General features: G+C 43.3%; 1 protein-coding gene across 2 annotated transcripts in view; it reads left to right on the top strand.

Annotated features, from left to right (window-relative positions):
• Positions 1-16758, top strand: part of srbd1 (S1 RNA binding domain 1) — a 121224-nt gene that overhangs the window by 22555 nt on the left and 81911 nt on the right. For both annotated transcript variants that reach the window (XM_089012615.1, XM_089012614.1), the window contains exons 9-13: positions 4435-4538; positions 4628-4735; positions 4819-4976; positions 7587-7677; positions 7762-7869. In XM_089012615.1, the coding sequence (XP_088868741.1) occupies positions 4435-4538; positions 4628-4735; positions 4819-4976; positions 7587-7677; positions 7762-7869 (569 nt within the window). The remainder of the gene's footprint in view (positions 1-4434; positions 4539-4627; positions 4736-4818; positions 4977-7586; positions 7678-7761; positions 7870-16758) is intronic.

Genomic DNA, 16758 nt, shown 5'->3' with positions numbered 1-16758 from the left:
ATAAAATGAGGTGGCAGGCCAGATTTAGCCCCCGGGCCGTGACTTTGACACCGGTGGTGGAAGGGATTAGCTAGGTAGCGGAATAGAAAAAAATAGCTACCTCGCTCGCGAGCTAGCGAGCTCAATAGAATTTCACAAGTTGGATTTGCTTTCGCGGGCCGAATAAAATGATGTGGCGGGCCAGATTTGGCCCTCGGGCCTTGGATTTGACACCTATGCATTGCAGTTTGACAATGTTTTGGGTCTGCGTTCCACATTATTTGTGCGTTTGTTTGGTTTTGAGGACGGTGCACAAATTTAGCCTCGTCAACGCTCGAACGTCCAACTTGAACCTCTCGGGCTTTTGCAGATGTTGGGCGTCCATCGGGAGGTGTGCGATTTGATGAATATCACTTGAGAAATGTCATCGCAGTCAGCCCCCCCCCCCCCCCCCCCCCCCCCCCCAGCCAAAATATGCCATTCGGGAAGAAATCTAAATTTCCCCCCTAATTCGAGCAAGTTCGCCTCTGACACGCCATTAGCTGTGTTTTTTTCCCCCCCGTTTGCCGCTGTCGCTTTTGTGCGCGGGTGCCGCTGAGCTGCAACGGTTGTGGCACAGCGAGGGTGGCGGGGCAGGCCTGGCGGTCCTCGCCGCTTGTCGGTGGCATTTGTCAGCTCGCCTTTTCCACTTGGGCTCCAGATTGACGTTTGGTTTCTGGTGCGGCGCGCCGCGGCGGGCTTAAGGTTCCCCGCTGAAAAGGTCAGACACTTACTACTGTTTGCTTAACAGCATGTAACAGTTCTTCGGAAGGGGCAAAGGAAAAAAGAGGGGCGGGGGGAGTAAAAAAAAAAAAAAAAAAAACAGGCCCGGCCACAGGGTACACTCATCACTTAATTGTGTGCCCTATTTTGCAGTTTTTTTGTGGCTGCTTATTCGATTTAATGACCTCAGCCAAGGATTGGATACACCCCATTGCAAATCGTCCACCTTTTAAAGGACAACCACGACCATTTTTTTGTTTCCTAACTGACATCAGAAAAAACGTTTTATAGCATCTAAAATACCCATAGCACACAGGCTGATATTTTTAGTCAAATGTAAAACACCAATAAAAATGACTTAAAGCGTCCCAAAACTGCCACAAAATGAGCTCAGAAATGGCGATTCAGAAAGTCCCGCCCCCTTGTTCGTGACGTCACGCCACAATACACATTCACAAACTGCCCTGCTCGAGAATCAAAACTATGGCTTCACAGAGTTCAGATTCAGAGAAGATGCTTTCTTGTTACTCATCCAGTTACGAATATGATTCAAATAGTTCTGAAGAGGAAAGCATAAATGTTTGCAATCGATTAAAGAAGTCCTTCCGTATCAACTTGAGCCGTCTGGACTCCAATGTAGCTTCCCAGAAAATGCACAAGATGGCGCACAAGCTCTGTTGGAAATGGGCTGATTTGTCTGCTAGAAATTTTGTGTCAACTTAACACCTTTATGCGTTTTACCGCAATTGGTAGTCTTGGTGCGACACACAATGAGTCACCATCGCATTATTTATTTTGTTTTCCTTCTAATTTCACAATCAACACTGTGTTTTCAGACGAAAAAATGTGCCCAAAATGCATTGTGTGTCTCTTTGTCGGCCAGGGGCGTTGCCTACGTGACGTCACTTAGGGCCTCGTCGTCAACTCAAAAACAAGACTTCCTGAATATTCAGTGCGATTCTTAAACCGTAAAATATAGCTATATGCGGTGGAATCTTTGTAAAATGCGCTCAGTAGAAGTCATTTGAAGTGATTTTACAAATTATGGACGCAAGTTGCCCGGAGGTGTCGGTTGTCCTTTAAGGAAGGTGCAATAATTATATCCTTAAAAAAAGCAATGGTGAGCCATGCATTTGGCACCTAGGCCTTCAGTAGTGTTATGTCCGAATCAATCCAAACCTTAACTCAATGACTGGAAGACGATTGCAAAAATGTGTCCAACACAGTGCCAGGGTTTTTGTCATTTTCACTCCCATTGCAGGACGCACAGAATATTGACTTTTTTGACTACGTAAACATTTAATGCAGAAAGATGAGATTATTTTCTTTCATCAAAAAAAAGTAAAATCAATTTTATTTGGCTATATAGTTATCTGCAATGGAAATGGGGGTGGCTGTACAAAAGGCAAAAAAAAAAAAACATTGCCAGAGGTCTGACCGAAGCTTGAACCCCTACCACAAGAAAAACTAAAACCCGATCAAATTCAGGTCTGGCGCTCCATGTCATGCTTGATAAATTCGGGAATGGCAGTGAATCGGTTAATAACTATTTTATGACGATAGAACTTTTACTGTTGCTATGGCTGCGACAGTGACTGGTATAAAAAGTATGGTGTGATTGACGACAAGTCCACTAAACGGTAGCGTTAGCCAGGAAATAAGAAGGCCTTGGTGTTGCCAACTCCAAATCAGATTAAAGCAACAGTTTGATCAACGCTTAGTTGACGCGATAGGGCGCGCAGAACCGTTGGTGAAGACGTCCAGGTCGATTGCTGACGCTGGTCACAAACAATGGCTGAAATGCGATTGGTTACATGCTTCAAATAGCACAACAGGGGGAGAGCAATGAAAGGTAGCGCAAATACAATTTTAAATTATTTCATACAAATTCATGGACAAAATGCAATTCACATCAGTCTGTAATTCAGATACAGTGAGACCTCAGCTCACAAACTTAATTGGTTCCCAGAAAGTGTGTGTAAGGTGAAAAGATCATCTGCCAAACATTTATTTCCCACAAGAAACCATTAAAAACGAGAATAATCCGTTCCCAGGTCGCCATAAAACATCATTTTCTACTAAATAAGCCTTAACACGACACAAAATGGACCTTATTTTATGTATAATAAATGTGCTATTGGATTGTGCTGAAAGAAACTGTACTGTGTAATAAAGTCGTTTATTGACCTTCGTGGTGGTCATTGATGTAGTTGCCTCTTGATGATATCCGAGTGAAGTTGCTGTGCTTTCTCGGCAATAATACCCTCACTCACACTGTCCCATGCTAGCTGCTTTTCGTTAATTCAAATCGACAGAAGTTTTTCAACCTCTTCTATTGCCTGAGACCGTTGCTTTAACAACACAGAAACACCTTTAGCCACACGTAGCAATGGTCGACTTAGCATACTGGTACTGGGACGATGATCTCCTTCTTCTGCTCGACCGTAATTTTCTTTTGTGTCCTCTTTGGCTTGACACTAGCCTGTGGTGGGGTCTTTTTCGGTCCCATAATAGCAAAAGTACTCCACTCGATAACAAACCATGTCTGCACTCAAAGAGAGGTGGTGATGAAAACTAGTCCGCCAGCCACCGTGGCGCCATGTGGTTTGGTTTAAGGAGTTTGATGTTTCTCTTTAAGCTTATGTAGGTTTGTTGTCAGATCTCCGAGGCAAGTGACATGCAGATGTATGCCAGAGCTTGATTGTGGCGTGGTGTTTTTCGATGATATCCTTCTTATGCTCGACCGTAATTTTCTTTAATGTCTTTTTAGGCTTAACGCTGGGCTGTGGTTGGTTCTTTTTCGATCCCATAATAGCAAAAGTACTCCACTTGATAGCAAACCACGTCTGTACTCAAAGTGGGTGTGGAAAACTAGTCCGCCAGCCAACGGGGCGCTGTGTGGTTTGGGTCGTCCGCCGAAATCTAGTTCGTATGCCACGGTTCTATTCTCATGAATTTAAAGTTCGTCAGGCGAAAGTTTCATTAGCTAAAGCACAGGTGTCAAAGTCAAGGCCCGCGGGCCAAATCCGGCCCGCCACATCATTTTTTTCGGCCCGCGAAAGCAAATCAAACTTGTTAAATTCCATGATGATTGCTAAAATCTGAGCCAAAATTTCATATTTTTGGATGTCAACCACAATAAAAGTCATTATTCTTGACTTCAGATTTGAAAACGAGTTATTCATTAATTTGCTGTGTGCTCGATATGTAATATTTGAATGGATTTAAACATTGTAATGGGTTCCCCAAATTCATAACGGCCCTCGAGAGGAAACCATAACTACAATGTGGCCCACGGCAAAAAATGACTTTGACACCCCTGAGCTAAAGCGTTCGTAAAGTCTAATGCTAATATGCATGACAGACAGCACAGATAAAATTCCTGTCCTCTTGGACCTAGCGTGCAAGGCACTTATAATGACTTTAACAAACATAATAAACATGAAAACGCCAATTTGCCATCAACCCGAGGTATCACTGTATTTTTAGGCCAGCAGAGAAGGCCTTGCAGTCCCTGACGCGCCACCACTGTTAAAAAGGCAATTGGAAAAATTGACTTTGCAACAGCTTTCAAAAGTCTGTTGACATCACAAAAAAAGTCCCACTATATTCTAGCGAATATCAATCATTTCGGAAAAAAAGATACAAACTGCACTGATTATTTCTTAACTTCTTCTCCGATGTGCTCCACAGACATTGGCCATCAATCGTGGGGAGAGTCTGAAAATTTTGAGCGTCAAAGTGAACGTCCCCGACAGGGTCAAGCAAAACTTCATACGCTGGTGCATCAACAACAGGTCACCGCGCATACGCGGACACGGAGAAAACACGCACACGCGGCACACTGCCGTATGGGTGATCAACCCGAATTTTGCCCCCACGGCAGGTGGAAGCCAAAAACGAACGCTGGCGAGGAGCATGAAGCGCTCATCAAGGACTCCGTGGAGGACTCTTACAAAAGGCTCATTGTGCCTTTTCTCAGCAGAACGTTCAGGTTTGTCAAATTCTTTCATTTTAGCCCCACACTCAATTCTAATCTTATGATCCCGCCACCCCTTTTTAATTTTTTTTTTTTAGAACAAACCTTACCAAAACAGCTGAGAAGGAATCGGTGGCCATGTTTGTGCGAAACCTCCGCCAGCGCTTGTTGGCGTGTCCGGTTCGGGGCTGCGCCATGATGGGGGTGGACCCCGGATTCCGACATGGCTGCAAGCTGGCAATCCTCTCCCCAACTGGTGAGAGAACATGTGGATCATCACCCAAAAAAAAAAACAACCCAAAAAAGCTACAGTGATACCTCTGCTTTCGGACGCTTTAGCTCACAAGCTTTTCACCTTACGAACATTAAATTCGCGAGAATACAATCTTGGCATACAAACAAATTTTCGGGAAACACACGGAACGCCACAATGCCTGGCGGACGTGTTTTCGGCGGAAGAACACGAAACCGCATGGCCGAACAGCACCACCGTAGTTGCTGGACTACTTTTCCACGGCCACTTTATTTGAGTGCACTCAGTGCAGACGTGGTTTGTTATCGAGTGGAGTACTTTTGCTATTATGGGACCACAAAAGACCCCCACCGCAGGCGAGTGTTAAGCCGAAGAGGACACAAAAGAAAATAACGGTCGAGCGGAAGAAGATCATTGAAAAATACAAACGAGGTGTGCCTTTGTCTGACTTAGCGTTCCAGTACTAGTACGCTTAGTCGACCATTGCTACGTGTGGCTAAAGGTGTTGATTTGGATGAGCGAAAAGCAGCTAGCACTGGACAGTGTGTGTGAGGGTATTATCGTCGAGAAAATACGGCAACTTCACTCGGATATCATCAAGAGCCAACTACACCAACGACCATCACAAAGGGCAATAAAACGACTTTATTATATAGTACAGTTTTTCTTTCATTACAATCCAATAGCACATTTATTATACATAAAATAAGGTTTATTTTTTGTAGTTTTAAGGCTTATTTAGTTGAACATTATGTTTTATGGGGGCCTGGGAACGTATTATTCTCATTTTTAATGGTTTCCAATGCGAAATTAATGTTTGGAAGACACACTTTTTGCCTTAGACACAGTTTCTGGGAACCAATTAAACTCGTATGCTGAGGTATCACTGTACAATAAAATTAACTGAACAAATGGAAACACTATGGCCCTTTTTCAAAGGTCCTGGATTGGATTGGATTTTCCTTGATTCATCTTGCAGTGGAGGAATTTACATTTCACAGCAGCATAGTGATGAAAGGAAGAAGTTGAAAAACAAACTACAGGAGCTGCTGTAAAGGCAGCCACTCTCACGGCGCCATCTTGAAGTAAAAACAATAAAACTAAATAACAAAATAATATGACAACACAAAAAAGACAGGCATTAAATTTTAAAGCACTTCCTGCACTATTTTTGTTGCATGAAGCAGTTTGAGATGAAAGAGGAGAGCATCAAAGCCTCCTTCTCACCAGTGGATCAGGTGCATCATGGTGGGACATGCACATCGGCTACAAGCTAAATGCTGAAAGCAAACACCAAGCTGTAGCATCCATTGACCAAAAGAGATCGTCTCACGGCAATCCGCTTCAATTCCAAGCCGTGGCGATTCCCCAATCAAAAACAGTGCTGGCATATTTCTGCTGCCGAGAAAGCGCAACCGCTTCATGTGATAGACCCAGCCACACAATTTCACAACGCTTTTGGTAATAGAGATGTCCATGATCCACTGGTGAAAAGGACACTTTGATCCTCTCCTCTTTCATCTAGTACCGCTTCATGTCACAAAGTGGGTACATAAAGTGCTTCAAGGACAACTGACACCCCGGGACAAGTTGTGTCCATAATTTGTAAAATCACTTCAAATGATTTCTACTGAGCGCATTTTACAAAGATTACACCACATATAGCTATATTTTATGTTTTAAGACTCACGCTGAATATTCAGGAAGTCTTCTTTTTGAGTTGGTGACGATACCTACCGTGACGTCACGGTAGGTATAGTCACTGACCGAGAAATCGACACACAATGCATTTGGGTACTTTGGTCTGAAAACATCGTGTTGATCCGTGTTGATGGCGAAATTAGAAGGAAAAACATAAATAACGCGATGGTCAATCGTTGTGTGTTGCACCAAGACTACTATTTGATACTAGTTGACACAAATTTCCAGCGCACAAATCAGCCCATTTCCAACGGAGCTTGTGCGCCATCTTGTGCATTTTCTAGGAGCTACATCGGAGTCCAGACGGCTCGAATTGATATGGACTTCTTTAATCGATTGCAAACATGTATGCTTTCCTCTTCAGAACTATTTGAATCATAGTCATAACTGGATGAGTAACAACAAAGCATCTTCTCCGAATCTGAACTGTCTGAAGCCTTTGTTTTGTGTCTGGCGTGGCGTCACGAATAAGGGGCGGGACCTTCTGAAACTCGCCATTTCCGAGTTCATTTTGAAGCAGTTTTGGGACACTTTTTTTTTCATTTTTATTGGTGTTTTGCATTTGACTAAAAATATCAGCCTGCGTGTTTTGGGTATTTTAGATGCTATAAAACGTTTTTCTGATGTCAGGTAGGAAACAAAAAAATGATGTCGGTTGTCCTTTAAGAATGAATGACTCTGTTTTCATGTCGTCATATTTATTTTTTTGTTCTTTTGACTTAAAGATGGCGCCGCGAGAGTGGCTGCCTTTGACAGCAACCCCTGCATTTTGTTTTTCTACTTCTTCCTTTCCTCTTCATTTCATCGCTTTGATGCTGTCAAATGTCAATTTCTCCACTGCGAGACTTATAAAGGTACATCCAATCCAATCCACCATTTTCCCCCACTTTCAAATGCCACATTTGTTCCCAGGTCAAATCCTCCACACCGATGTGGTCTACCTGCATGACTTCCGCAAGGACAGACAGGGTGAAAAACTGCGGCAGCTAATGCTTAAACACCAGTACTTTTCACTCGCTTTTAAGATATTCATCCCGATGTCACTGTGCGGGTTGCTCACAACTACCGTCCACTTGTTGACATTTAGCTGCAGCCGGGTCGTCATCGGCAATGGGACGGCGTGTCGCGAGACCGAAGCCTTCTTCGCCGACCTCATCGGCAAGCGCTACTTTCACCCGCTGGACGTGTCCTACTGGTAAGATCGCACATCCAACGGAGTTCGCTGACGGGGGAAGTTGGGAAAGCGTTATAGCTAGCTTTCTATCTATTTGAGCTATTTCGGGTTGAGTGATCACTGGCGCTTATAAATGAAATGTATTACTATTTTTTATATATATATGGGTGTGTGTGTGTGTGTGTGTGTGTGTGTGTGTGTGTGTGTGTATATATATATATATATATATATATATATATACACACAGTAAAGTCTCATTATATCGATATCGGATATATCGATAGTCCCGGTTATATCGATACTATTTCTATGCACGTACGGACAAAATTACATGCAAACAGGGTCGGATATATCGATAGTCCCGGTTATATCGATATTTTTTCGGACTCCCTTGAATATCGATATAACGAGACTTTACTGTATATATATATATATATATATATATATATATATATATATATATATATATATATATATATATATATATATATATATATACAGTAAAGTCTCGTTATATCGATATCGGATATATCGATAGTCCCGGTTATATCGATATTTTGAATATCGATATAACGAGACTTTACTGTATATATATATATATATATATATATATATATATATATATATATATATATATATATATATATACACAGTAAAGTCTCGTTATATCGATATTCTCGGGAGTCGGAAAAAATATCGATATAACCGGACTCACTGGATTCACTCCTGCACCTCCCCGTTCCACCACCAAGTCTCCTTATCTACCTTTCTTCCAAGCGATACACCAAGTACTTTCCGACCTGTTTCTCTGATTATGTTCGCTGTAGTTTGCCAGTCATCTGGAAGGACGTCTTGCCCACCCAGTGCTTGTCTTATCTCCCTTCTAAATGTCATGCAACACTCTTCCTTTTTCAACTTCCACCATTTTGTCCTCATTTCAGCCTTTGGTTTCTTCATCTTCCTCACTGCCAGCGTCATCCTACACACCACCAACCTATGCTGTCTGGCTACACTCTCACCAACCACTACTTTGCAGTCACTGATTTCCTTTAGATGGCGCCGTTGATACAAAATGTAGTCTACCTGTGTACTTCTGCCTCCACTCTTATAGGGCACCCTATGTTCCGGTCTCTTCTGAAAGAAAGTATTCACAATAGCCATTTCCATTCTCTTAGCAAAGTCAACCACCATCTGTCCTTCAGCGTTCCTCATCTGGAGTCCAAACCTGCCCATCACCTCCTCATCCTCTTTGTTTCCTGCGCCAACATGTCCATTGAAGTCTCCACCTCTCACTTCTCGGGATGTTCTGTATGACTTCATCAAAGTCTAACCAAAATTCCTCCTTCTCCGCCAGCTCACATCCTACTTGTGGGGCATACCCACAAACAACATTGAACATCACGCCTTCAATTTCTAGCTTCAGACTCATCATTCTATCTGATACTCTTTTTACTTCTAAGACATTCCTAACAAACTCCTCTTTTAAGATAACCTCAACTCCATTTCTCTTTTTGTCTTCACCATGATAGAACAACTTAAACCCTGACCCTAAGCTTCTCACCTTGCTCCCTTTCCACCTGGTCTCCTGGACACACAGTATGTCTACCTTCCTTCTCTGCATCATGTCAACCAGCTCTCGACCTTTACCTGTTATTGTTCCTACATTGAAAGTTCCTACTCTTAGTTGTATACTCTTGGCGTTCCATTTCTCTCTTTTCCTCCGGGCACACCTCCCTCCTCTCCTTCTTCGACCAACAGTAGTCAATTTTCCACTGGCACCCTGAAGGTCAACAGTACCAATGGCGGCCGTTGTTAACCCGGGCCTCGACCGATCTGGTATGGGATTCAGAGGTTTGGTTCGCATATTTGTTTTGGCATTTTTTTTTTTTTTTTACATCGGATGCCCTTCCTGACACAACCCTCTGTATTTATCCCGGCTTGGGACTGGCACAACAAGACACTGGCTTGTGCCCCCTTGTGGCTACATTAATAATAATAATAATACATTTTATCTTTAAAAACAAAGTGAATTTTAACGATATAATGCAAGATTTATCGAGTTACCAAAACAAAATCCGACATACAAATACTCATTTTGAAAAGACACTGGCTTGTGTCCCCTTGTGGCTACATTACCGAGCTGGCTATCTATTAGCTGTCTAGGTAGTTGGGTATTTATTAGCTATCTATTAGCTGGCTAGCTAGCTTCCTATCTATTTTTCTTACTATTCTATTTCAGTTACTTCCGGGTTGAGTGATCGCTGTTGCGTGTGGCTGCCTCACTCACAGAAAAAAACTTATCCTATGAGTTTTGAAAGGTGCTTATAAATGAAATGTATTGCTATAATAATAATAATAATTATTATTATTATTATTATTATGATTATTATTATTAGTAGTAGTAGTAGTAGTATTTTTTATTTGGTTTTATTCTATAACTATATAGCTAGCTATCTATTAGCTGTCTAGGTAGTTAGGTACCTAGCTAGCTATCTATTAGCGATTTGGTTAATATATATCTATCAGCTATTTATTAGCTGGCTAGCTAGCTTTCTATCTATTTGAGTTATTCCGGTTTGAGTGAACACTGGCTGCTCACCTGCAGGAAAAACTTATCCCGTGAGTTTTGAAAGGCGCTTATAAATGATAGATATTATTATTATTTTATTATTATTATTATTATTATTAGTAGTAGTAGTAGTAGTAGTAGTAGTAATAGTAGTAATTTATTTGGTTTGGTTGTATGGCTATTGAGCTGGCTGCCTCGCTGGCTATCTATTAGCTGTGTAGGTAGTTAGGTACCTAGCTAGCTATCTATTAGCTATTTGGCTATCTATTAGCTGGCTAGCTAGCTTTCTATCTGAGTTATTCCGGGTTGAGTGAACGCTGGTGCGTGTGGCTGCCGCTGCTCACCCGCAGAAAAACTTATCCTGTGACTAAAGTGACCTTGAGAGTTTTAGAAATGAAATGTATTGTAATTATTATTATTATTATTATTATCATCATCTCATGCGTGGTTTTGAAAGCCCCCCTTGGGTAAACGACGGGGTGTGGTAAATTTAATTCAACCCCTTTTCTGATACGTTGTTCTTAAATAACTTCTCAAACACCGCCAGTGAAAATAGTCCAAACACCCATTCTGTCATCGGTTGACCATTCTGCTTACATTGTTTAATGCAAAGGTGTCCAAGTCAAGGCCCGGGGGCTAAATCTGGCCTGCTACCTCATTTTATTCTTCCCGCGAAAGCAAATCATGCATGTCAATTGCCATGATGCTAGCTGAAGTCCAAACCCAAATTTCAAATTGTCCCATTGTCCCATTAAAGGACAACCGACGTCACTTTTTTGTTTTTTAACTGACATAAAAAAACGTTTTATAGCATCTAAAATACCCAAAACACGCAGTATGATATTTTTAGTCAAATGCAAAACACCAATAAAAATTGAGCTGCGAATTCGGCATTTTCAGAAAGTCCCGCCCCCAGTTTGTGATGTCACGCCAAGACGTCTTGCATTGTTTGTGAATCAAAACAATGGCTTCAGATTCGGAGAATATGCTTTCTTGTAACACATCCAGTTATGAATGATTCAAATAGTTCTGAAGAGGAAAGCATACGTTTGCAATCGATTAAAAAATTATATGTGCCATTTTGAGGCAACATAGGGGGAAAATCTCTCACCCAAAAAAAAGAGGCACAAAATGGTGACCTCCAGTGGCCACCTCCGCTTCCACTGGCTGATAAATTCCTTATATGGAGCTTGGATGCCCTCTTCTGGCGGCTTTTGGGTGCAACACGGTTCTCAGACCAAACATGTACAGCAAAATACATTGACGTGATGGAAGGACTGCTACAATGTCTTTTTTTTGGTCAGGGGGCGGTCCTTTCGTGACGTCACGTACGGACTCGTCACCAACTCAAAAACAAGACTTCCTGAATATTCAGAGCGAGTTTTAAAACGTAAAATATAGCTATATGCGGTGGAATCTTATTAATATACGCTCAGTAGAAGTCATTTGAAGCCATTTTACAAATTATGGACACGACGTCATATTAGTAATTACTTCAAATTTGAATTTTTCCTCACCTTTAAAGTAACATTTTGAATCTGTCAAAGCAATTACTGGTGGCCAAATCTGGTCCACCGCATTATTTTATTTATAATTAAGTGCCATGCTCATCTTTCGAGCTAGCTAGCGATGGAGATAGCTAGCAATGAAATTAGCTAGCGAGGGAGGTAGCTAGCTAGCAAGCTAGCTCGCTCTCTATTCAGCTGTCTGGCTAATCCCTTACATCACAGGTGTCAAAGTTAAGGCCCGGGGGCCAAATGTGGCCCACCACCTCATTTTATTCGGCCTGCGAAAGTAAATCAAGTATGTCAAGCGCCATGCTCATCTATCAAGCAAGCTATTTAGCTCACTAGCTAGCTAGCTCATTTTCTATTCAGCCAGCGGGCTTATCCCTTAGATCACAGGTGTCCAAGTCAAGGCCCGGGGGCCAAATCTGGCCCGCCACCTCCTTTTATTCAGCCAACCAAAGCAAATCAAACACGTCAATATCCATGATGCTAGCTTAAGTCCGAACCCAAATTTAAAAATGTCCCATGTAAACCGCAATAACAGTCATTATTTTTCACTTCATCACGGCGCCTGGTGAGGAACCGGTAATTCCAATGTGGCCCGCGGCAAAAAATGAGTTTAATGGAAGACCAATGTATTGTTTCATGCCGGGGGTGTTGGAAGGTCGGTCCTCAAGGGCCACTGTCCTGCCTGCCTTTCACAATGATGAGGGCCATTTCCCAGAACTTGTCCCCCCACTCCCCTTTCCGTCCTACATCTGACATTGTTTGCATTGTCAATTTCATTATCGTTTACACGATGGAGTGTATATTTTCTCGGTGTGACGCAATGCAGATTTTCCAACCGCCAAACAAGAAGCGTCTCGCTGACAGCGTCAATCAAAGGTCAGAAGTTGCACCTCTCGCTGCCAGTCCTGAAAATAAAAACGTAGAGTGAAGCTGATAATGCTGAATATTATCTTTTAAAGCCATCTGGACTTTGTTTCACTTTGGACCGAATTGAGCGGGGACGCTTTAGCGATGCACGTTGTGTATGTAAACACCGCAGGAGCGCCCGTTCCAAGCATAACATGCGTTTGTTGACACGAGGCTCACGTCGGGACCGCGGCCGAGAACCATGTCAGCGAGATCGTCTATCGGCCCTGAATTCAGCCACCTTTTTCTGGCTCTGCGACAATCTTTGTGTGCTTTTTTTTAAAGGGGCCTCGCACCCTTGCGGACACTGGAATGTGGATACAAACGTACACGTATGTGTGTGTGTGTGTGTGTGTGTGTTGGACTCCGTATTAATTAGGTTGATTGCATGTTTACACGATTAGACTGGAACAAGTTCCTGTGGCGTGAACGCCCCCAACCCCCCGCCGGACATGATACGGCGTGGGGGTATCATCGTTCTGACAAGGTCTGTCTGTGCCCGCGATGACCCCCCTCCCTATGCTTAGGCTTCTCTCCTTTCAGTGGGGGGGGGGGGGGCATTATTGCCTTTGCCTGATCCCCGATGGTCGTGCGCACCCGTCCTGTCCCGTCAGTACAGTGATACCTCTGCTTACAAACGCTTTAGCTCACAAACTTTTCGCCTCACGAACATTAAATTCACGAGCATATAGTCTTGGCTGACAAACTATTTTTTGGCGGACGAACCAAACCACACAGCGCCACAGTGGCTGGCGGACTAGTTTTCCACACCCACTTTCTTTGGACAAAATCATGTACAAAATATAATTCACATCAGTCCGTGATTCAGATATTTTTAGGCCTGCAGAGAATGTTTTGCAGGCCTTGACGACACGCCACTGATTGTCCCATATAGTAAGAATTACAAGTTGACAAGCTGCTTCTCATATCAGAGGGCAATTATTTTTTGAACCATAACCCCCCCCCCCCCCCCTGATATTTAGTGGATTGGTTACGCCGGACTGGACCGGGCGCTTGGTCGTCATGCCTTCGCCCAAGTGGTGCCCCCCCTTTCCAAAGCGGCAAACTATCTCTCTTTCAAGGAGTAGTCATCATCCTCCCCCTTGATTGGCTCTCCTATCCCAGAGCGATCCACAGATGTCTTGATGATACGCCCTTGACCGTGTCATCCCCCCCCCCCCTCCCCCGATCCCCGCAGCACACTCCTGTCGGGATGAGATCATTTTGACTGGCTGGCGCATATCCTCTGTCAAGTCCCGTGTCCGGGCTAGCGACCAGGGGCGAGGTCCAGTGACTGATGAACAGAGAGTGGCAGGACCCAGTGCGCATGGCACCCCCTGCCCCCATCCGGCCTCGCGAGAGGACTTAAAGAGCCTGGAATTGATTTCACCTCGCGTGAGGAGAAGGTTGAAATGGGCCACGCTCAGAGGTCACGTGAAGGAAACAACTTCACTGCCTTATGATACAAGTGCAGCTGGCTATCCAGCTGTCTATCTAGCTAGCTGGCTAGCTATCTAGCTATTTGCTATCAAGCTAGCTAATAGCTATCTATTTGCTATCTAATAGCTGGCTATCAGCTATCTATCTGGCTATCTAGCTGGCTAGCTAGCTATAATTAGCTAGCTTTCTATCTATTTGAGTTACTTCCGGGTTGAGTGAATGCTGGCGTATGTGGCTATCCACAGAAAAACATATTCTGTGACTGTAAAGTGACCTTGAGAGTTTTGAAAGGCACTTATCAATGAAAGTATTATTATTATTATTATTATTATTATTATTATTATTGTTATTATTATTATTGTTATTATTATTATTGTTATTACGGTATTTTGCGCTGTATAAGGCGCACTGAAGTATAAGGTGCGTATAATGGTGGTCGTCACCTGCAAAAAAAAAATGTTATGACACCAAGAATTTTCTTTATAATAAATACAGTATTTTCCGATGTATTAGACTATATACCAACATGTTGACAGTTCATTTATAAATCTTATAACTTTTAGTGTCATTTTAATCATTTTATATTTCGTATTATCGATCTTTATTACTGTGTCAGCGCACACGCTTTCTGATGACCCAAATACGCACGGCTTCCCACGCATGCGAGCTGTCCAAAAATCGCTCTCCCTGCTAACGGAGTAGCCAGAAGAGGTCACCTGTCTCAAAGAGGCGGCGGCGCCGACCGTGAGCCCGACGCGGTTTTTGCGTCGCGGCGATCCCACCCGCTCGAGCGCCGACAGCCACCGACGCCAAGCCGCCCGCTTCCCGAGCTGTCCTTCTTCAGGACAGCGGGTACGAAAACGGGACGCTATCAACTTGTATTTTTACTTTATATTACCCTTGACTTTCTATATCTTCGGTGCTCGGTCCGAGGCCCACCGTGTGTGAGTTGCTTTTCGCCATTGTCGGGTTTCCCATTGCCCCCCACACTCGTCGTTTTTGGTATTCTTTATTTTTGCTAGATAGCTAAAAGATAGCTAATAGCTAGCCAGCTAGATGGCCAGCAGATATCCAACTAGATTGGATTGGATTTGCCTTTATTAGTCTCACAGTGGAGAAATTTACATTTCCAGCTAACTAGCCAGCTAGCTAATAGATAGCTAATTGTCCCATTGTTGCCTTGCTGGTGGTCAACGTGTGTCTCCCCCATCCCGTTCATTTCCTTCAAGGGCCCCCCCCCACTGTTCACATGTCCCAGTGACGATTGACGTGAGCGCCTTTGAGCTTTTGCTCTTTTCCAAAGCGCCTCCCACTGGCAGCGCACGGGCACGTTTGCCCCCCCCCCCCCCATTCATCCCGCCCCCACTCACCGCCTGCCTCCTAGCTTCTTTCGCTGGAGACTGACGGCCCTTGACACCTGCCATTTTGGACGCTTTTCACTGCGGAAAAATGTCACGGTCTTCATGTACGTCCATTTTGTGCGTGTGAGCCACAACGAAGACATGGCTCAAAACACGTGTCCCCGGAGGTGACGCTTTTCAGCTGACTGAGCAATGAAAAGCGAGCTGTTTGAGCAGCCGGGATGGCAACTTGCCCCCCCAGCGTGTGTTTACTTCTGTCTTCTTTACACGGACAAACATTTCCGAGTGTTAATTTGTGAGCTCGCCGTTCCTGCTAGGCTTTCACTTGATGTCAGTCCAAGTCTCGGGATGTTGTCAGTCAGCTGGAAATAATAATAATACATTTCATTTCTAAGCGCCTTTCAAAACTCAAGGACACTTCACAGGATAAAGTTTTTCTGGAGGTGAGCAGTCGAAGCCACATGCGCCAGCGTTCACTCAAATAGAATCGAATAACTCAAATAGCCAACTAGCTAATGGATGTAAAGCGAATAAATAGCTAATAGATCACAGGTGTCAAAGTCAAGGCCCGCAGGCCAAATCCGGCCCGCCACATCATTTTTTTCGGCCCGCGAAAGCAAATCAAACTTGTTAAATTCCATGAAGATTGCTAAAATCTGAGCCAAAATTTCATATTTTTGGATGTCAACCACAATAAAAGTCATTATTCTTGACTTCAGATTTGAAAATGAGTTATTCCTTAATTTGCTGTGTGCTCTATATGTAATATTTGAAGGGATTTAAACATTCTAATGGGTTCCCCAAATTCATAACGGCCCTTGAGAGGAAACCATAACTACAATGTGGCCCGCGGCAAAAAATGACTTTGACACCCCTGCAATAGATAGCTAACAGCTAACCAGCTAGACAGCTAATAGCTAGTCAGCTAGCTAATATATAGCAAATAAATAGCTAATAGATAGCCAGACAGCTAACAGCCAGCCAGCTAGCCAGCTAATAGCTAGCCAACTAGCTAATTGATAGCGAATAAATAGCTAATAGATAGCCAGATAGCTAACAGCCATTGAGCTATACAGCTAATAGCTAGCCAGCGAGCTAATGTATAGCGAATAGATAG

Source organism: Hippocampus bargibanti, linkage group LG13, assembly GCF_051943395.1.
Source record: "Hippocampus bargibanti isolate YZ-2025 linkage group LG13, ASM5194339v1, whole genome shotgun sequence".
In the NCBI taxonomy this organism is placed as follows: Eukaryota; Metazoa; Chordata; class Actinopteri; order Syngnathiformes; family Syngnathidae; genus Hippocampus; species Hippocampus bargibanti.
The sequence above is the reverse complement of the archived record's forward strand: the minus strand, read 5'-3'. Positions and strand labels throughout refer to the sequence as shown.